This window comes from Puma concolor, chromosome A2 (genome assembly GCF_028749965.1).
Source record: "Puma concolor isolate L17-30 chromosome A2, mPumCon1.1.hap2, whole genome shotgun sequence".
In the NCBI taxonomy this organism is placed as follows: domain Eukaryota; kingdom Metazoa; phylum Chordata; class Mammalia; order Carnivora; family Felidae; genus Puma; species Puma concolor.
In genome coordinates, this window is record NC_141668.1 from 62377460 (window position 1) to 62399529 (window position 22070).

General features: G+C 35.8%; 1 protein-coding gene across 11 annotated transcripts in view; it reads left to right on the forward strand.

The window, feature by feature from the left end:
• The window catches only part of DGKB (diacylglycerol kinase beta), a 792867-nt gene that overhangs the window by 200425 nt on the left and 570372 nt on the right, over nucleotides 1–22070 (forward strand). For 5 of the 11 annotated variants that reach the window (XM_086695070.1, XM_025929941.2, XM_025929942.2 and 2 more), the window contains exons 3-4: nucleotides 15402–15478; nucleotides 19303–19323. The exons of 1 other annotated variant lie outside the window; for it this stretch is intronic. In XM_086695070.1, coding sequence (XP_086551196.1) covers nucleotides 15402–15478; nucleotides 19303–19323 — 98 coding nt within the window. The remainder of the gene's footprint in view (nucleotides 1–15401; nucleotides 15479–19302; nucleotides 19324–22070) is intronic. 5 more of the 11 variants (XM_025929944.2, XM_025929945.2, XM_025929947.2 and 2 more) reach the window with 3 other exon arrangements.

Below are 22070 nucleotides of genomic sequence, written 5' to 3' on the forward strand. Positions count from 1 at the left end.
GGTTGCCTTTTAGTTTTGCTGGTTGTTTCTTTCACTGTGCAGAAGCTTTTATTTTGATGAGGTCCCAGTAGTTCAGTTTTGCTTTTGTTTCCCTTACAGAGATGTGTCGAGTAAGAAGTTGCTGCGGCCAAGGTCAAGGAAGTTTTTGCCTGCTTTCTCCTCAAGGATTTTGACACCTTCCTGTATTACATTTAGGTCTTTCATCCATTTTGAATTTATTTTTGTGTATGGTGTAAGAAAGTGGTCCAGGTTCATTCTTCTGCATGTCGCTGTCCTGTCTTCCCAGCACCATTTGCTGAAGAGGCTGTTTTACTCATTGGATATTTTTTCCTGCTTTGTCAAAGATTCATTGACCATATGTTTGCAGGTCTGTTTCTGGGCTCTCTATTCTGTTCCACTGATCTGAGTGTCTGTTTTTGTGCCAGTACCATACTGTCTTGATGATTACAGCTTTGTAATATGTCTTGACATCTGGGATTGTGATGCCTCCAGTTTTAGTTTTCTTTTTCAGGATTGCTTTAGGTATTCATGGTCTTTTCTGGTTCCATACAAATTTTAGGATTATTTGTTCTAGCTCTATGAAGAATGCTGGCGTTATTTTGATAGAGATTGCATTGAATATATAGATTGCTTTGGGTATTATTGACAATTTGACAATGTTTACTCTTCCAGTCCAGGAGCATGGAATCTTTTTCCAATCTTTTTCAATTTCTTTCATAAAGTTTCTATAGTTTTCAGTGTATAGATTTTCACCTCTTGGGTTATGTGTATTCCTAGGTATTTTGGGGGTTTTGGTACAATTGTAAATGGGATCGATTCCTTGGTTTCACCTCTTGTTGCTTCATTATTGGTGTATAGGAATGCAACCGATTTCTGTGCGTTGATTTTATATTCTGTGACTTGGCTGAATTCATGGATCAGTTCTAGCAGTTTTTTGGTAATCTTTTGGGTTTTCCATATAGAGTATCATGCCATCTGTGACAAGTGAAAGTTTGACTTCCTCCTGGCCAATTTGGATGCCTTTTACTCTTATGTGTTGTCTGATTGCTGAGGCTAAGACTTCCAATACTATGTTGAATAACAGTGGTGAGAGTGGACATCCCTGTCATGTTCCTGACCTTATGGGGAAAGTTCTTAGTTTGTTCCTATTGAGGATGATATTAGCTGTGAAACTTTCATATATGCCTTTTATGATCTTGAGTTCTGATCTTTCTATCCCTACTTTCTTGAGGGTTTTTATAAAGAAAGTGTGCCGTATTTTGTCAAATGCTTTCTCTGCATCTATTGAGAGTATCATGTGGTTCTTGTCCTTTCTTTTATTATTGTGATGTATCACACTGATTGTTTTGTGGATATCGAACAAGATTTGCATCCTAGGTATAAATCCCAATTGGTCGTGGTGAATAATTCTTTTATTGTATTGTTGGATCTGGTTAGCTACATCTTGTTGAGGATTTTTACATCCACAGTCGTCAGGGAAATTGGTCTGTAGTTCCTCTTTTTAGTGGGATCTTTGTCTGGTTTTGTAATCAAGGTAATAGTGGCTTCATAGAAAGAGTTTGGAAGTTTTCCTTCCATTTCTATTTTTTTGTAACAACTTCAAGAGAATAGGTGTTAACTCTTCCTTATATGTTTGGTAGAATTCCCCTGCAAATGATCCGGCCCTGGACTCTTGTTTTTTGGGAGATTTTTTATTACCAATTTGATTTCTTTACTAGATATGGGTCTGTTCAAATTTTCTATTTCTTTATTTTTCAGTTTTTGTGGTTTATATGTTTCTAGGAATTTGTCCATTTCTTCCAGAATCCCCATTTTATTGGCGTATAATTGCTCATAATATTCTCTTATTGTTTGTATTTCTGCAGTGTTGGTTGTGCTCTCTCCTTTTTCATTCTTGATTTTATTTATTTGGGTTCTTTCCTTTTTGTTTTTGATCAAACTGGCTAGAGGTTTATCAATTTTGTTAATTCTTTCAAAGAACCATCTCCTGGTTTCATTGATCTGTTCTGTTGGGTTTTGTTTGTTTATTTGTTCATTTGTTTGTTTTGTTCTTTTTCAATAGCATTGATTTCTGTTCTAATATTTATTATTTCCTGTCTTCTGCCAGTTTTGGTTTTTCTTTGCTGTTTTTTTTTCCAGCTCTTTAGATGTAAGGTTAGGGTGTGTATTGGAGACCTTTCTTCCTTCTTTAGGAAGGCATGGATTGCTATGTACCTCCTCTTCGGACTGCCTTTGCTGTGTCCCAGAGGTTTTTGGCTGTGGTGTTATCATTTCATTGGCTTCCTTGTAGTTTTTAATTTCCTCTTTATCTTCATGGGTTAGTCCAATCATTCTTTAGTAGCATATTCTGTAGTTTCCAAGTATTTGTTATCTTTCCAAATTTTTTCTTGTGGTTGATTTCGGGTTTCATATCATTTGGTCTGAAAATATGCACCATATGATCATGGTCTTTTTGTACTTGTTGAGGGCTGATTTGTGTCCCAGTATGTGATCTATCCTAGAGAATGTTCCATTTTCACTCTAGATAAATGTGTATTCTGTTTCTTTAGCATGAAATGTTCTAAATATACCTATTAAGTCCATCTAGTCCAGTGTGTCATTCAAAGCCATAGTTTCCGTGTTGATTTTCTGCCCATTGCTGTAAGTGCGGTGTTGGAGTCCCCTACTATTATGGTATTATGATCAATGAGTTTCTTTATGTTGTGATTCATTGATTTATATGTTTGGATTCTCTCACGTTTGGATCATAAATGTTTACAATTGTTAGGTCTTCTCGGTGGATAGACCCCTTAATTATGATATAATGCTCTTCTTCATCTCTTGTTACAGTCTTTATTTTAAAATCTAGATTGTTTGATATAAGTATGGCTACTTCAGCTTTCTTTAGGCAACCATTAGCATGATAGATGGTTCTCCATCCCCTTATTTTCCATCTGAAGGTGACTTTAGGCTTAGAATGGGTCTCTTGTAAACAGCATATAGATGGATCTTGTTTTCTCATCTGTTCCTTTACCCTCTGTCTTTTGATTGGAGCATTTACTCCATTAACATTTAGAGTGGGTACTGAAAAATGGAATTTATTGCCATTATGTTGCCTGTAGAATTGGAGTTTCTGGTGGTGTTCTCTGGTCCTTTCTAGGCTTTGTTGCTTTGGTCTTTTTGGTTTGTTTTTGTTTTTTTGTTTTTTTCTCTCCTCAGAGTGTCCCCCTTAAAATTTCTTGCAGGGCTGGTTTCATGGTCATAAACTCCTTTAATTTTTGTTTGAGGAAACTTTTTATTTTTTATTTATTTATTTTTTTTTTTAATTTTTTTTTTCAACGTTTTTATTTATTTTTGGGACAGAGAGAGACAGAGCATGAACGGGGGAGGGGCAGAGAGAGAGGGAGACACAGAATCGGAAACAGGCTCCAGGCTCTGAGCCATCAGCCCAAAGCCTGACGCGGGGCTCGAACTCACGGACCGCGAGATCGTGACCTGGCTGAAGTCGGACGCTTAACCGACTGCGCCACCCAGGCGCCCCTGAGGAAACTTTTTAAATCTCTCCTTCTATTTTGAATAACAGCCTTGCTGGATAAAGAATTCTTGGCTGCATATTTTTACAATTCAGCATGTTGAATATATCCTGCTGCTCCTTTCTGGCCTGCCAAGTTTCTGTGGATAGGTCTGCTATGAACCTGATCTGTCTTCCCTTGTAGGTTAAGGAGTTTTTTCCCTTGCTACTTTCATGATTCTCTCCTTGCCTGAGTAGTTTGTGAATTTGACTATGATATGCCTGTTTGGTGGAAAGTTTTTGTTGAATCTAATGGGAGTTTTCTGTGCTTCCTGGATTTTGATGTCTGTGTCTTTCCCCGGGTTAGGAAAGTTTTCCGCTATGATTTGTTCACATAACTCTTCTACCCCTATTTCTCTCTCTTCCTCTCTGGGACTCCTATGATTCTGATGTTGTTCCTTTTTAATGAGTCGCTGAGTTCTTTAATTCTTATGTCGTGCTCTTTTGCCTTAGTCTCCCTCTTTTTTTCTGCTTCATTAATCTCCATAAGTTTGTTTTCTGTATCGCTGATTCACTGCTCTGCCTCATCCATCCTTACCGCCGTGGCATTCATTCCAGATTGCAGCTCAGTTATAGAATTTTTTATTTCATCCTGACTAGTTTTTACTTCTTTTATCTCCACAGAAAGGGATTCTAATCTATTTTGAACCCCAGCTATTATTCTTACTATCATGATTCTGAAGTTTTATTCTGACATCTTGCTTGTATCTGTGTTGAGTAAGTCCCTGGCTGTCATTTCTTCCTGTCTTTCTTTTGGGGTGAATTCATTCATTTTGTCATTTGGATGGAAGAAAAGGAATTAATAAAGTAAAAAAAAAAATTAAAAAGTTAAAAACAACACAAAGAAATAAAATAAAATATGCTAGAACCTAGGTGTGTTTTGGTCTTGTGGTTGATTGAACCTTGATAGATAAGGGAAAAAAGGAAAAGATAAGAAAAGGAAAAAAAGGGGGGGGAGGAAAACATTTGAAAGTTTGAAAAATGAATAGAATGACAGAATAAAATGAAATGTTGTAAAATAGAATTTTAAAAAAAAATTACAAAAAGTAAAAAAAATATAGTAGAAAAAAGTTAAAAATATTTTTAATAAAAATGGCAAATGATTTTTTTCCTCTTTATTCAATAATAAGAAAAGAAAAAGAAAAAAAAATGAATGAAGGGACCAGCAAACAGAATAAAATATGATTGAAATGACATCTGGTATCCCTTAGAAGTCAAACTAAGAAGCACTTCATAGTCTGTAAACTAAGCAGGTGGAGGGACTAGTTGTGTTTCTTAAGAGTGTGGTTGGCCCATTTGGGTAGGGCTTAGTGTAAGGACTCTGTTCTCCACTAGATCGTGCTGCTTAGCTTACTGGGGTGGGTTGTTGTGGCACATGTAGGCATGTATATGCATGCATGGGAGGGGTGAAAATGGCATCTTTCAGCTTACCCAGTCTCTAGTATTGGAACTCCATGTCCTCCCCCACCAGGAATCAAGTCCCCCTCCTTTGTGTCTGGCTTTCATCCTCTCCCTGCTTTTACACTATTTATGAACAAGTGTCAGGCTGCCAGGCATCACCTCCATCCTGAGTTTTATCTCAGATGAGGCTGTGTTTCCCAATCCCCCATTTCTGAGGAACTGTGGCTTTGACCCACTCAGACCCTCTGGGGGAGGGTCTTGCTGAGCAATGGCCAGGTGCCAGCCTGCCCCCAGGGGTGTTCACAAGATCATGGTGTTGCCAATTCCCAGAGACTGTGGTTGGGTGCCAGCCTGCCACAGAAAAAGTTTGTGTGATCGTGTAGAGGCAGCGTTTCAGTGATTATGGTAAATCACAACACATTTGGTACCAGGCTTCACCCTTTACATCCTTATTTCAACACCAGCAAATCTGGTTTTTTTCTGGGTCCACTGGGACATTTGCCTGTGGGGAGGCCTCACAGCCTGTCTCAAATGTCTTCCCAGCAGGGGAACTGCCACTCCTTGAGTGGCCCATGGAGCCCTTGGACCTTGCTCTTTGCTTCTTGGAATTTATCTTTCCCACCAGAGCACCTCCAGGTATCGAGCTACAGACTTTCAGACTCTGCACTCCCTCTGTTTGTAAAGTCTTTTTTTTTTTTAATTTTTTTTTTCAACGTTTATTTATTTTTGGGACAGAGAGAGACAGAGCATGAACGGGGGAAGGGCAGAGAGAGAGGGAGACACAGAATCGGAAACAGGCTCCAGGCTCTGAGCCATCAGCCCAGAGCCTGACGCGGGGCTCGAACTCACGGACCGCGAGATCGTGACCTGGCTGAAGTCGGACGCTTAACCGACTGCGCCACCCAGGCGCCCCTGTAAAGTCTTAATAGTATTTAAATCCTCTCCTTTCTCCTTTCTCCCTTTTTTGTTCAGACACTTGTGGCTGTTGCCACTTTTGATTTTTCTCTCCAGCTGTTTTTGAAAGGGGGGGGTGCTTTTCCTGTATTTCTCCCCCATCTTCGTCCTCTCTCCACAAGCAAAAATAGCTCCCTGCCCTCTGCAGCTTCTCTCTCCCCCAGTTCACCTCTCTGTTCTGCTTACCTGCAGAGTTCTGTGGTTCAGGTTGTGAAGATTGTTGTCTTAATCCTCAAATCCGTTTTCTAGGTGTGCAAGATGGTCTGGTATTGATCTGGCTACATTTCAGGGACAAGAAATGAAAAAAAAAAAAAAAAAACTTCCGTGCTGTTCTGCCATCTTGGCCTTTCCTTCTCAATTACAATTCTTAATTAAAATTATATTTTCAGTATCAATCCTTAGTTATTTTATAGAACAGTGGCTCAAATGCAAATGTATATTTTTCTTAATGAATTTTCCATGTGAGAATATCTCTATGATATGCAGATCATTTCATGGGCATTTCAGACAGTATCCAGTTGGAGGACAGATTACCAGATATGTTGTCTATCCAAGGAATCACTCTTATAAATATTTTGTCCAAGGCATTGAACAAGTGTACACCTCAAAAAGTTAAATATGAATAGATGAATAAGGGAAAAAAATAGCAAATGCAGAAAATAGTTTTAAGGATTGGTTATTTAAGAGTATTATCATCAAATAATGAATATCAAAAGGAGAAAGGGAATTTTCTCCATAGCCTCACATCAACAGTTATCTTGAAATTAAATAATTGTCTTTCCAGATAAATAGAAATGATTATTATACTGTGTGTAATAGTTTTGTCTAAGATAGTATGACCATTATCTTCTCAAGTTACAAAGATCTCGAGAGCTTAGTAGAAATATGTAGAAAGGGAACTTGCTCTCAGAACTACTTACTAGCTTTTAAAAACAATTCTTCCTAATGTAGCTGTACCATCAGAGTATCTTTGGGATGTTTTTAAAACTCCAGCTATATACAATTCACTTAGCATATAAACTGCTACAGTGTGACTTAATATTTTTAACAATAGTTTCAGGTTTTTTTTTCAATCTGTTTGTACATTTGTTATAATTCTCCCCAAGTAGATATGAACTTTAATGTTGGGGTGACTGGCTCTCCAAATATTTTATTCTATAATGTTGTAGGTGTTTATTTACTGCTGCTGACCACAACTTAAATAGGACATTTTTTTTTATATTACCTTGGGATTTACATTAATAGCAATAGCAATTTCTGGATCTTCTCTATTTCTAAAATACTATTTTTTGCTATCGTGACCTCAGATGCAGTTAAATCAGTTTTTAAGTAAAATGCTCTAATAAGTTTTTTTCCCTAATAGAAGTCCCCTGAGCAACAGCTAGACTAAATATATACTTATTAAAGATTATATATAATCTTTACAATCAGGCTAAATATATATAAATTCAGATTAAAGGCTCTGTCAACCTCTTTGCGTCATCAGAGATTTTTTTTTTCCCTCCTGGAAATGCAATGTTCTCAGTGAAACAGGGACCCAGGTAGGAAGACGTAGCAGCAAAAATTTTGCTGATTAATTCTCAATTTCTTTATGCATCTCTTTAAGGATAAGAACAGTGGTTAATTCAACCTTAGGTGCATATAAAAATCATGTGAGGAGAATTTTAAAAGTTATGTCTAGTGGGATCCACTCTAGTGGATTCAATCATCATCACTGTGTTTTAAGCCCAGGTATCAGTATATTTTAAAAACTACCCACATGATTCTAAGATGGATCCCAGTTTGAGTATCACTGGGTTAGACACAAAGCTGTTTGGGTTATTTTGCTTATTTGAAATACTATATAGTTAAGGGAGACTTTAATTTTCACATTTAACTTTGTACTGAATAGTAATATGTTATATGTGCATTAATGCTAGCTCAGTATTTAGACTAGAAAATTTTCATTTAAACAGTTGAAGCTACAAACCTTATTTCCTACAGGATTAAAATAGCCACTGCAAAGATGATTTAGATTGAGTGCATAAAAAGATTTCTAGGCCACAGATAACCTTTGTTATAAGGGGAAAATACCACGTGGGGAGGCTTAGACTTTGAAGAAAACTTTTGAAGCACTGAGTTGGGAAAGCCAACAGATGACTTTTCCATGGTCCCAAATTCAGATTACAGGCATTAGGAGCCTCTCTCACATTGTCAGAGCTGCATTATTCCTGGAAACCCAATGTCCTCACTGAAACAGGGGCCCATGGTGTTGTCTACTCAGGCACATAAAGGACTAGATGATTAATCTACAGTTGGTTATTTCAGAATTTGGTAGTTTTAAAAATAACAAATGTGCTTTGTAAGTTGGATAGTCTTGGTGTTAACAGTGGAATATGATAATCTTTTCATGGGAGTGAGAAGGCCTAGGACTACTGTTTGGATAGTAAAACTATCGGCCTTGATCTTTAAAGTATATTTACCTTGAAACAAACAAAAAAAGATTTTCTTAGGAGGTATAATGAGAATGTGTTCTTTGCAAAACATTTTTAGGATTTTACTTCAGTAGTTCTCTGCATTTGCTGTGACTTTCCCTTCTTAATGCACACAGGCAATTTTAATGTTTAAGAATGTCTCATAATAATTATATGAAATACATACATTATGTCAAATTTACATATGTTTTAAGGTTTTCAAAAAGAATTGTATATATATTCTAATTCCATTATCAAAGAGAAATATAATACTAAACAAAAATAAATATGCCAGAAAACACTTTAAAAATATCCATATGACCGTTTTTTTTGTTTTTTATATTTCATATATATGTATATTGTATTCTTCACCTGTTAATTTAAGTTGGTAACAAAGAAATAGAATGTTTCCATGTGCTAGAAAAATAGGTAATGAACTTCAGTGAACTAAATTAAAGAAAACCATGGACTGCCAAGTTGATGCCTTGGCTATGATGGAAACTTCTATTTATTTGTTATGTTTTGCTTTGCTTTTACAAAATAAGGAAAACAGACTTGGGTCATACACCAAAGTTTGGATCACTACTTAAACCCCTTTGGGTTGTATGATTTTGAATAAGTAATGGTTACTTTAACCTTGATGTCTTCATGCGTTTGTGAGTCTTAAATGAAAGAATAAGATACAATGCTTAAAAAAAAGATACAGCACTTTGCAATCTCTAAAACAATCTACCCATGCAAATGTTGATTAACAGTGTTAATTGTACTCAATGCATAAATCAGGTGTAGATTCTAAGAAAGTTATTATAGGGTATTCCATAGAAGGTTAGTTGCTATCTACTGTTGTTGAAGGAAGTCTTGAGAGGTTTTATGAATAAGGTGACAGGTAAACTATGGCATGCATTATGTTTGAACTTCATTTGATATTGAAGAGAATCCCAGGCAAAGAGAACATCATGAGCAAAGGAGGGGCTCTAAAATCATGGGATATCTTACAATGAATATTAACTATAATAAGGAAGGCATGAAAAATAGCTGTTGGTAGGTAGGGTATGGATCATATTGTGACATAACTATTATGCCAAAAGGAGGAGTTTGTGCTTCAATCCAAACACAACAGGAAACTGTTGAAAGTAATGATATTTTTGAAGTCATATTTATGGTGCAACAAAGGAACAGGAATTTATTGCGCACCAGACACTCTGCTACATACAGTACTACAAGGTTTGTATCATTATTCCTATTTTCCATATTAGAAAACTGAGCCAAGGAGACATTAAAAATATGCCCAAGGATATTCAACCATGAATTCTGGAGCCAGGACTCAAATCTAAAACTCTCTCTCTTTAAATGTTTCCATAATTCCATGAGACCTTTGTGATTAATCTGAGAAGTGTGTGTTGAGTTTTTTGGAATGAAGAGTCAAAGAGACTGTGAAATCACAAAGGAAGTTCATTCAAGATGTAGCAGACACTTAAGTAGATCATCAGTCCCCATATACATTTCCTCTGTCCTTGCATATAACCAAAGCATTTGCTGAACAAAATGATCCCTCCCCGTTTTTGGTTCAGTAGCACCTTAGTGCTTAGGTGATTCTGATGGTGGTAGAGCAAGTAATCTAAAATCACATAGTCTTTGTTGTGGTTAGTAATATTAAATTGCTTCCTAGTAAAATGGATATGGTTTTACCAGGATATTACTTCCTGGTAAAATGGATATAGGGCAGTGATTTGCGTCTACTGTTCTTCTCCAAGTCTCCTGCCCTATTAGCTGAGTCAAGCATCAGTGCCTCTGGAATTAGCCATGTATTTCATGTCATGACCCTCCTTTGCTTTCTAAGAGACCCTGTATTTGGTACTAAGCATCTGTCCTGATCCCTGATCCAAGGATAAAATCAGCTGTTTGAACCTGGCTGCCCTACACTTCAGTTGCCAGGCTTCTTTGATGCCAGACCTTTGTTTCATTACAGATATGTATTACCTGTGAACTGATCTCCCAGTTCACAGCTGCCTGCCTGGCTGCCTGCCTACCTAGATTTCTCAGTATTGCTCAGCCCAGAATCTGTCACTGTGCTCTCTTATTTGAAGCTCCAATATTAGCTGAAATGTGATTGAGATTATGTCTTTCACTAACCATCTATTCACCCAGGCATCACTTACTTTATGTCTGTCTTATACTAGAGAGTAGGTCAGATTAAGTTATGTGTCCTTTCTCCTCTCCACCACCCCAGTGCTGTTTGAACAGATGTGATTTAGAGTTGACAGAATTAGAAAGGTAGGAATGTTTATGGTGACAAGTAATAGGAGCAAATCCAGAAAAGCAGCAGAATTATAAAATAAGTAAGTGACGTTTCGCCTTTGAAGGTCGGTAGAACACAACAGCAGGATCTTTACAATCTACTGCAGTTTGGGAATCCACATAGATATGTAGACTGTTCATATAAGGCAATTCTGATTAAAGGTTAGGGGACCAAGTCAGGATATCTGGAACCCTTTGATGTTTCATACCAGAATCTTAATGTATAGAATATTGGCTGGGTAAGTCAAGGCCTCAGTGGTCAAGAGACTGGGCCCAAGAGAGGCTATTGGGACTAGAATAGAACAACAAGATAATGTTCCAGTTCCTAAACAAGATTGTGAAGTGGAGATTGGATCATGAATATACCTTAGATATCAAGATTAAAAATGAAATTTGACCATTGAAAAGGGGGTAAATGGAGTGAATGGTGATTGATCTAAATATGAATCAGTGCTTGTTAAATTGTCCCTGAGAAGGATCATCATTGAAACACAGAGATTTTGCCTCTTAATTTGTTAAATTTATTCCTAGTGGTCTCCCACTAAGATTATTCTAATATAAACTATGACCAAGAAAATCCTAAAAAATGACATGAATAATTTTAAGGACTATTGCCCTCTCTGGAGCATTCATAAGTGATTACTGAGTGTTGGTGTGTGTGTGTGTGTGTGTGTGTGTGTGTGCGCGCGCGCGTGTGTGTGTGTGTCGGGGGGGGGGGGGTTTACTCCTATGGAAACCTGAAATGAAAAGCCTATCTTTAGGCAATGTCTTTAACGTTCTTCGGAAAGCCTAGGTATAAGAAAGCAAATTTTCTCCTCCCCCTTTCATTTTATCATGGGGCTCAGATATGGTTAAAATAGCCAGAGTCCTTGGGATATCTTATTCCAAAATTTGTGAATCTAGAAATGTGTACGTCTATGTAGTTGTATACAGAAGTATCTGCATCTACATCTATAAATTAGAAGATGTAAAAGTTTTCTGCTAAGTTACACTAATGCCTTATTATTGACAAAGAAGGATTTGGGACAAAAGATTCAGCTTCATGTCTCTCTTTAGTTTTTTTTAAAGTTTATTCATTTATTTTGAGAGAAAGGGAGAGAGATAGAGAGAAAGGGAGACGACACTAGTGGCAGAGGAGCAGAGAGAAAGAGAGAGAAAATGAGAACCCCAAGCAGACTCTGCACTGTCAGTGGAGAAGCCAGTGCTGGGCTCAGACTCATTAACTGGGAGATCATGACCTGAGCTACAATGAAAAGTCAGACACTTAACTGACTGAGCCACCCGGGTGCCCCTCATCTCTCTCTTTAATATAGAACCTGGTCTCTAAAGTAGCTTTAAGTTTCTGCCAAGGTAAATGTCAAAGTAATTACTGTAATTTGTTTTAATTAAGAAATAGCTTTGATCAATTGAATCACAATATTTATTGCAATTTCATTACTTCATCTTTGTAATAAATTTGAGTGCTATGTAAAAATAAAATGTACATTTTCTTCCCCAGAGCAACCTACAATCTAGCAGGAAGCAAGACGTAACAAATTAACTCTGATCACAGTACAGAAAGTGGTAGCAAAATATATACTGAAAAAGAAATATATAGGAAAGTGTAACAGTCTTCAAACATGTTACACCACACACACACACACACACACACACACACACACACACCAATCTCAACAGCAAAAAGATAAACAACCCAGTTAAAAAATAGTCAAAAGACTTGAATAGACATCTCTTCAAAAAAGATATACATATGGCCAATAAGCATTTGAAAAGATGTTCAGGGGCACCTGGGGGGCTCTGTCTGTTAAGCATCTGACTTTGGCTCAGGTCACAATCTTGCAGTCTATGAGTTCGAGCCTCACATAGGGCTCTGTGCTGACAGCTCGGAGCCTGGAGCCTGCTTCAAATTCTGTGTCTTCCTCTCTCTTTGCTCCTTCCCCACTCACACTCTCTCTGTCTGTCTCTCTCAAAAATAAATAAACATTTTTAAATTTTTTTTAAAAATGAAAATTGTTGAACATCATTATTCATTAACAAATAACTAATGAAATACAAATCAAAAGCATTTCATTCCCTTTAAGGTAGCTCTGATAATAATTAAAAAAAAACTAAGAAAGTATAGCAAAGATGTAGAGAAATTAGAATTCTTATACATTATCGATAGGAATGTGAAGTAGGATAGCCCTGTGAAAATCTGTTTGGCAGTTCCACCAAATGTTCCACATGGAGTTTCCGTATGACCTAGCAGTTCTCCTCTTCAGTGTATACCCCTGAGAATTAAAATATGTATTTGCACAAAATCATGTATGCTTGAATGTTTGTTCATAGTGGCATTCTTCATAATAACTGAAACATGGAAACAACTCAAATGTACATGAGACGATGACTGGATAAACAAAATGTGGTATATCCATAAAATGGAATATTTTTTAGCTATAAAAAGGAATAAAGTACAGGCACATACTATAGCATATGTGAACCTTGAAGTAAAAGAAGCCAAACAAAGACAACAAATTATATAATTCCATTTTTATGGAATGTCCAGAATATGGAGGTTGTTTTTGGGGTGATGAAAATATTTTGGAATTATGTAGGGTGATGGTTGCACCGCAGTGTGAATACATTTTAAAAACCCACTGATTTGTATAGTTTAAAATGGTCAAAATAGAATCTATGTTATGTGGAATTTTTAATAATATAAAAACAATACAGTCACACAAAAAACCTCACAGAACTTACAACATAAACAAAATTGCACACTCTAAATGAAAGTATAATTCACAAAATATAGACATGATTCACTTGATGGGGATCTAAGAATTAATTTTCTGGCAGGATGCCTCAAAAGCTCATTTGTAAATTAGTATTTTTGGAACTGGGAATTATTTTATGTTACAAACATCACTGAATCTTGGGGAAATGAAAGGAGGATGATATTCAAATGCTAGGACCATACCCTCTTCCCTAGTGGAAAACTAAACAGCTTCTGCTTATTTCCCACATTTCAGTTTCAGCCTTGTTTTATCACTATTAATCAAACTTGATTGAATGTTTAGATGGCTTATCAGTATTAATGGTTAGTTTTCTCTAAGTTAAGTTTTCTCTATTGTAAGTCTTAGATTGCTTTATCAAAATTATATTTTGATAACTATGAGAGCATTGTATTAGTAGATTGATTGCATATATTTATATTCTACTTATTTATATTTTTCTAACATTTATTTTCTTTCATGACATTATTTCCATATTAACTCAGGATTCTTTTGTCACAATCTTAGTTTGATGAACATCCTAAAAATATTTCAAAATATTTAAAAATTGAAAAAGCAATTCAAAATTATTTTGGTAACATATCTAAACCTTTTTAAAAAGGTTTATTTAAAAACCTTTTATTTATTTTGAGAGAGACAGAGAGTAAGCTGGGGAGTGGAAGAGAGAGAGGGAAAGAAAGAATCCCAAGCAGACTCCGCACTGTCAGTATGGAGCCCAACCCAACATGGGCTCCATCTCATAAACCTTGAGGTCATGGCCTCAGCTGAAACCAAGAGTCGGATGTTTAACTGATTGAGCCCTGCCAGGTGCACCTAAACTTTTTTTTTAAGTTTATTTATTCTGAGAGAAAGAGAGAAAGAGAACCAGTGAGGGAGGGGCAGAGAGAGAGAGGGAGGAAGAAGATCTGAAGCAGTCTCTGTGCTGACAGAGAGCCTGATGAGGGGCTCAAACTCAGGGACTGTGAGAGCATGACCTGAGCCAAAGTCGGACACTAAACCAACTGAGCCACCCAGGTGCCCCTAAACTTTTTTCGTGTGTTTTTTTAAATTTGGAGCTGTAAGTAGCTTTTCATTGAATGCTTCCTCAATGGGGCAGCATCCCTTCTGGCAAGTAGAGAGATACTTCCTCAACTTTGTTTCTTAATTTTTTTTCCCAAAACTTGGTTTCTTAATTGAATTAAGCTTTAGTTTGTTCTTTGTGTATATTTAGAAAATTCCTTATAAAACCATCTGCAAAATACTACAATGTGTACCTTGCCTCTGACTGGATTCACCACTGAGGCTTAACTACACATTTCATTGTGTTTATTTGTCCAGCAGGGTTATTCTTTGCTAATGGAGTAAAATATGTAAAATGTACTGTGTTAATTATAAAGTTCAATAACAAATGCCTATGTTTACTTTTTTTTTTCCTTTTTTAAATGTTTATTTATTTATTTTGAGAGAGAGAGACAGAGTGAGTGTGTGCACAAATGGGGGAGGGGAAGAAAGAGAGGGAGAGAGAGAATCCCAAGCAGGCCCTAAGCTCAGCACGGAACTTGATCTCATGACCTTGAGATCATAACCTGAACCAAAATGAAAAGTTGGAGGCGTAACCGACTGAGCCACTCAGGCACCTCCTATATTTTCTTTTTAAACTAAGCTTATTTCATTCATTTAGATGTTATGCTATCAAAATAAAGAGAAGAGATGCTACTTTTTTATATGTTTGCTCATTAATTTATGTAGTACATAGGTAATGGCCTTATTCTTGGGCAATACACTTGGAAAACAGTATTTCTGTCCCTTTTTTGTGTGTGATTGCTTTTTTCAACCAAATAGCCTTTCGAAAATGATAAAGAACGTTTCACATGTTCATTTTAAAACTGAATATGTGTTGGTGATTATATTTTAATGGGTCTTTGTTTCTGAACTGGGTTATTTAACCACAATAGGCATCTATAAACAATTTGTGTGTTCTCTATTTCTTTATAGATTCCACAAAGAAATTAAAGGATGTTCTTGAAGAATTCCATGGTAATGGTGTGCTTGCAAAGTATAATCCTGAAGGGGTAAAACTTCTTTTTCATTTATATCAGTTTCATATATATGATTGGAGAAGGGGTTTCTTAATGAAGAGTCCTTGGAAATATATGTACCATATACCATACCATAAATGAAATAAAATTCATAATGAAATGCTGTTTTGGAAAATATGTAAAATAGTGTACTACTTTTTTCATTCAAAAAACGTTTGCAGATGAAAATAACATTTCTATATTGGGTGCTTGAAGGAGTATAGGTCATCTCTAATATGGTCTTAGGTTCTTTCCCTAGATGTTAAAGATACTGCAATTCTGAATTGGCTTGCTCAGGTAGGATCAGGTCAGGATTAGATAGAAGGGAAGACAAAGTGTGCTTGCCGCTCACTCTGTGACCTACAGGTTTTAACCCCAGATCAAAATTCGTTGGGGGCAGGTGAGTTACTCCTCTCAGAGAATGATTCCATTGACTAAAGAAAGATTTTCTTTCTTTAGTAATTTTAAAAAGCCACTTTGGGTAAAAAAGAGGAATTTCTTCACCCTATCTTGTTTTAACCTGCTACCAGTAAGCTGACAAGTCCCTGAAATTCCTTCCTTGTAAAAACTTCATGTCCTGTCGATTGCTTTTGGACACCTTGCTTGAATGAATGTCTTTCCTTTCCTAATTACTTGTTAAATAACCTTCCTTTTAATGCTACCTGAGTGATGCTACATTTAAATGTTTGGGCACCTTTGCTGTGAGTTCTTTTGCAGTTTCTCTGAATGATAGTTGTGTTGTATGGGAGATAAAACAAATTACCCTTTGGAAAAGGCCCTTTCCCCTGGATGAATTATTTAGCCAGCTAGATAGATTTGTTTGCTGATTTAACTGCGATTTGTGTTTTGTTATCATTGTCATTACAGTTTTGAATGTTTACAAGAGCACAGTTCCTAGTTTTCCTTCAATATTACTTTTCTTAGGGATTTATAGAATTTGCGTTTTAGTCAAAACCAGATCTATATATTCTAACCTTAATTCACATTGTTTTATAATTTCCTTTCAGTATTTCCCATAGCTTTTTTTCATGTCATATTTTCTCATTTTGTCTATATTCTGATACGTTACTGTAGCTTGTAAAGGTCTTTAAGATTTGTTTTCTTTTTCAAGTAAGTTAATATTTACAGCCTACCAATGATGGGGAAAATAAGGCAGTTTAAAGCCATTCCCATTTTCCTGTCCTAGGAGCAAAAGCAGGTATCCAGCGTACATTTCCCTCAGATTTTATTTTCCTGGATGTTATGGTATGAGGAAGAAAATGTTGGCAGAAAAGTTTGTAGAACTGAAAATCTCAAAGACCATAAAAGCAGAGTGGGAAAGCTAAGATGACAACTGTACAGAATTGCTGTAAGGCCCAAAAGTGTCATTAATATTTACATTTCTGACCACGCTTGAAAATGTCCATGTCATCTAATCTATATACATAGATAAAACTAGGTTTGTTTTTCTCCCTGAAGATAGCTGGTAGCTATAAATTAAGTTGGAATGTAATTTTGTTTGCAAAATAGCCTTTTTGCTTCAATGATTTCTTATTTAAAAGACTCTCCAGACTTAGTCTTACTATTATATTTTTCATGAGGATTATCAGTCACTGTATACTGGATTTATTGAGGTAATTACTAGATTCATTCTTAGACACCCATATGATGTCAGCCTACTCAGTAATGTAATAATTCTCCATAAATGTGCAGATCTGCTCTTGAAATGCATTATTAAAATAATGAATTGTTGAAAAACAAAAAGTTAGATCTCATTATGACCCCAAAGTAATTCTAATTTAAAAGCAAAACTACTCCTAATCTAACACTGATAGGTCTTTTCCCTTCAGGAAAAAAAATAAATAAAGTTTATATGACTCTTAAACACTAGTATGTATTTTACAAAAGCCAATAGGAGGTAATTAGGAATATTTAATGTTGAAAAAGAAATCTTTAAAGCCTTGAGGTTCTCTTCAGAACATGACTTCATCCAGTTTCTGAAAGGTTACTATAACAGTATGCAGAATTCACATGGGAAGTTATCACTCTCTATTGACTGGACAGGTTAATCCTAAAGTTCTTTGCCACAGATGACTACTTAATTGATGCCCCCTTATACAAGAAAATTTAGAAAAAAATATTTCATCTACACTACTTTTAGAATAAATAATTAATCCTTTGTTTTCTAAAATGAACATTGCTTATGTCATCCATATAAAAGATATTTGCAAAGAAACAAAGAAAGAACAGCCTAAATATCTCTTACTTGCTTCTCCTCTTTTAAAGCTGCTTATATGGTAGGTGCACTGTATTTCTTATCACTCTTTTAATTACTGAATTCTAAATCTTTGTATAAAGGCTTAATATAATGAATATGTGACCTGTTTAAGTGTATTTTAATGGAGAAGAAATACTAATTGCAATATATGGATGAATCTAATGGAGAATAAATACTAACTGCAATATACAGATGAATCAATTATTTTTAATTTGTGTCTTTTAAAGATCATGTAACAATCACTCTTTGAAAAAAAAATAACCAAATCAAAAAAATATATTATTCTAAACAATGGCACTAAAGATTCCCTAAGAGCAAAAATTTTAAAAAGGTCTTAAGTTTCCTTAACAGATAAGATTATCAAGTTTTTAGATAAAGTCATTATAAGAAAACTAAAATTACGTTCTCAAGATTCACAAGCTAGTTTCATGATAAGAGCCGTAATTAAAACCTAATTATCTGGAATCCCAGATTAAGATTAATGCCCTTTCTTCTTCACTTTGTTGACTGGCCATAGAATGAAAAGGAAGGTTTTGGGAGATGAGAATAAGGGGAAAAGAAAGGTATGTCACGTACATTGAATGGCATCTCTTATGTAATGAGTATGGCATATTCCCATGCATGTAATTACTACTAACTCATACCTAATAAGGTAAGAGATTCTTATTAGTCTCCAACTAATCTTACATGAATGATATAATGTTAAGAGTATGATCATAGCTAGTTTTTAGTAGCCATCCAAACTCAGTGAGAAGACTCACAGTGAATATAGTCAGCATATCTCAGATATAAATGATTCATGAAAGTAATGGAATTTGATAATATGAGAAAGAACCAGTTTGGCATTGCATTTTATATATATGTAAAATATACATAGAATATTATAGAATAAGTAATTGTGTGTGTGTGTGTGTGTGTGTGTGTGTGTATCTTTTTCCCTCCTGGATTTCAAATTCAATTCTATATTGTTCCACTGATGTTTAAAAACATGGGAAAAAATAAGTAGTACTATATGTATGGGAAGATATTTTTCTTTAAAGGCATTGCAATGGGCTAGTCAAACATGTTATTCCAAAAGATGGAAACATTAGGAGTGAGAAATAAGTATTCATAATCTAATATATATTTATAATGCTGTTATATTTTCATAATTTTCTCTGGATGGTTTTAAAAATCTTATATGTGTTGTTCATTATATTTATCTCCTATCAGTTAGAACTATTTGCTTATTACACTCAAAGATTGACCTAGTAAGTGATTCTCAAATTTTAGCTTGTATCAGAATCACCTGTGGGTCTTCTTAAAACACAGGTTTCTGCCTGTTCCCCTACCCTCTCAGTTTCTGTGTTTCTGGGGTAAGGCTCAAAAATGTATATTTCTATCAGTTTCACAGTTTATGATAATGATGCTGTTTCAGGACCACATTTTGAGACCCATGGATCTAGGGTATGTTTTAAAATCAATCTGTAAAATTGGCCTTTTAGTTTGTCAGCAATATGAGATAATGAGTATAAATTACCTTACATTAACACATGTATTCTTTCTTTCCTTGCATGCACAGAAACAAGACATTCTTAACCAAGTAAGACATTTTCTTTTCTATTGAAATCTGTCTTTTCTTTTTTTATTCTGATGTGAGCTATGAATTTCTCATCCATATCACTGACCTGTACTTCTGTACCATTAAGATTCATATAATATGCAAGTCTATCCATAATACTTAGTAGGCTATAATTGACTGACACTTGTTCACATCAAAGTCTGAAACGGAGGAGCTAATGTCTCAATGGATTCAAAGAGGGTCTAGAGGGTGGGCTTTAGTTTTATAGGCTCTTGAATTTAATTTTCTAATTTCACCAAAACATGGATCAGACTCCAATAAAATAATTCATTTAATGAAAGTCTTAATTTATTCTTTTACAATGGGAGGTTTATAATTGCACTTAAATGCAATTGATAGGGATTTCATTGTGGGGGGCATCTACAGTGCTATTAGAATCTGTAAGAAAAATATAACTGAAAAGCTGTTGATCTTTGCCTTCCTGTGAAAAAAGAGTAAACCATCTGTTGTTTCAGTCACTCTCTCCTAGCAAAGCCTATTTTGTAAAGGAAGTTTGGGGGTCCATAGTTCAGCTGGGTGCCTAGAATTACAACCCATTTTGGGAATCTCTAAATGGATTTTTCTATCATAGTAGGAATATATCATACCAAAATGCATGAGATATTTAAAACCATAATATTGTCTCCCTTGAACAGTAATGGGTATGTATTAGCAGCTTTTTATTCACACGTTTCCCTATGGTCTCAATGACAGCAAACACTGTGATGTCATCCCTGACATATCACAGTGCAATTGGTTACATCAGAATGATCTTGATCGACTAGATACAGGTCCTCCATATTACAGTCTACTAGGATGAGGTAGGACTGAAATGGCAACTTATTGACTGTGATGACTTTCACCAGTCTCTTTCAGAGGATGACACTTCCCTGATATTATCCCTGACCTCTATGGAAACCTACCAACCACCACCCCACCCAAGACGGACTACATGGACTTTATGGTTTTAGGGGACAACTCTTCAGAGTAAATGGCTGCTTTTATATAGCATGCTTTAGCTATGAAAGGACATTTACTGAACACGTTGGTCAACAAACACACCTTTCTGCACAATCGGCATCCCTACCAGGGACTGTCTGAAAACTGGTGTCAAAGTTAGCCCTGCCCTTTTTAGGGTCAGTGGGATGAGTTTCTTCCTTTTCCTTGCTCAGTCTTTGTTCCATATGGAAATGTTTAGTAGGCAAGCGATTTCAGTTGCAGAATAGAAAGAATAGGTATAGCTGAGGTTAGCCAAAGGAAAAAAAAACACGGCATGCATATTTATTGCTCTATATGGGCTCTTGGTGTATCAGTGCCTATGAGTGTAGGATTTTCTCTTTACATTTCCTGTTAGTAGATGATCCTTGGCTCAAGGCTGAGTTGTATTTCATAGTTCCCTAAGCTTCCCTTATCTTTGTACTTGGTACTCTGTACTGTGGATTCTACTAATATTCTACTAATATAAAGGTTACCCTTTACATTTAGATTAGTGAGTTGCTTCATTCCTTTAATAAGAAACCTGGGAATTCATAACTTACATTTGGTAGTGCTGCTGCCTAATGTAATATTTTAAGTGTCTTTAACAAGGATATTGACACTGATAGAATTGTTAGCAATGATATAAACACCCTTTTATTGTAAGCTATAATTGTCCTTCCAGAACCAAATTCAACCTTTGCCATTAAAGAAAGCATCTGGAAAGTATAACAGAGAAAATGTGGTCTTAGGAGTTCAACTGAACTGAGTTCAAATCCCACATCTGCCACATATTAGCAGTTCTTGTACAAATGATTAGCCTCCATTTGTTCAGCTGTCAAACAAGAGGAATACTGGCCTTATTGAGCTGTTAAAAGGGTTAAATTCTAAAGTGTGTATAAAATACTTAGCTCTGTGCCTGACATGTAGGTATTCCAGTGATGTTTAAAGACAGTGGCTGTTAGTCACACTTTAGCAACCAGCATGATTTCATACAAAATTTCTAGAATATATGTGAAAAGAGAAGGTGGGAATATATGAGATACACCATCAGCCTATCCTATCACCTTTATTTTCTTAGAGCCTCACTTTTCTCAACTATAAAGTGAGAAAATATAACTCTGATGTCTTTTCCAACTCTAAATGGATTTCCTTCTACCATGAGGTACGAGTGGAGGACACAAGATGTGATTTGTTTCCCTGCCAAGCCTGGCCACCATCCAGAATGCTGTCCTGCTCCTAGAGTTATTGTGTCTGTTGTATCTGTTCTGCCTCCCACAACTGCATAAATGCCAGGGCAGTTAGCAAGGAATGGAAGGAACATGTCAACCAGTATTTCTGCTTCTCTTCCCTTTTCCTGTCAACACAAAGGCAGCCATTTTCCTCTTATCATGCTACAACCAGAGAACAGTTTTGAAAATTTACCACCAAACTGAATAATAAAATGCCTTTGATAATTCTGTATTATTAACATCATGTTCACTATGTGTTAATTATTGTTGAACTATGTAGTAACTTCCTTTTCATGATGGGGCTTGGCTTTTACACCTTGATACTCCGAGAATTGCTCTGCCCTACAAGGGAGCCATGTAAAAGTTTGAGAAGTACTCACATAGTACTTACATAGATACTTATGAGTTTACTTAGTTACATTTTATCATAATTAAACACATAAATTTGAATAGCTTCTTACAGGTTTCTCATAAATGCACTGAGGATCCAATCTCGATATTGTCAAAAAAATAGTATCTTGT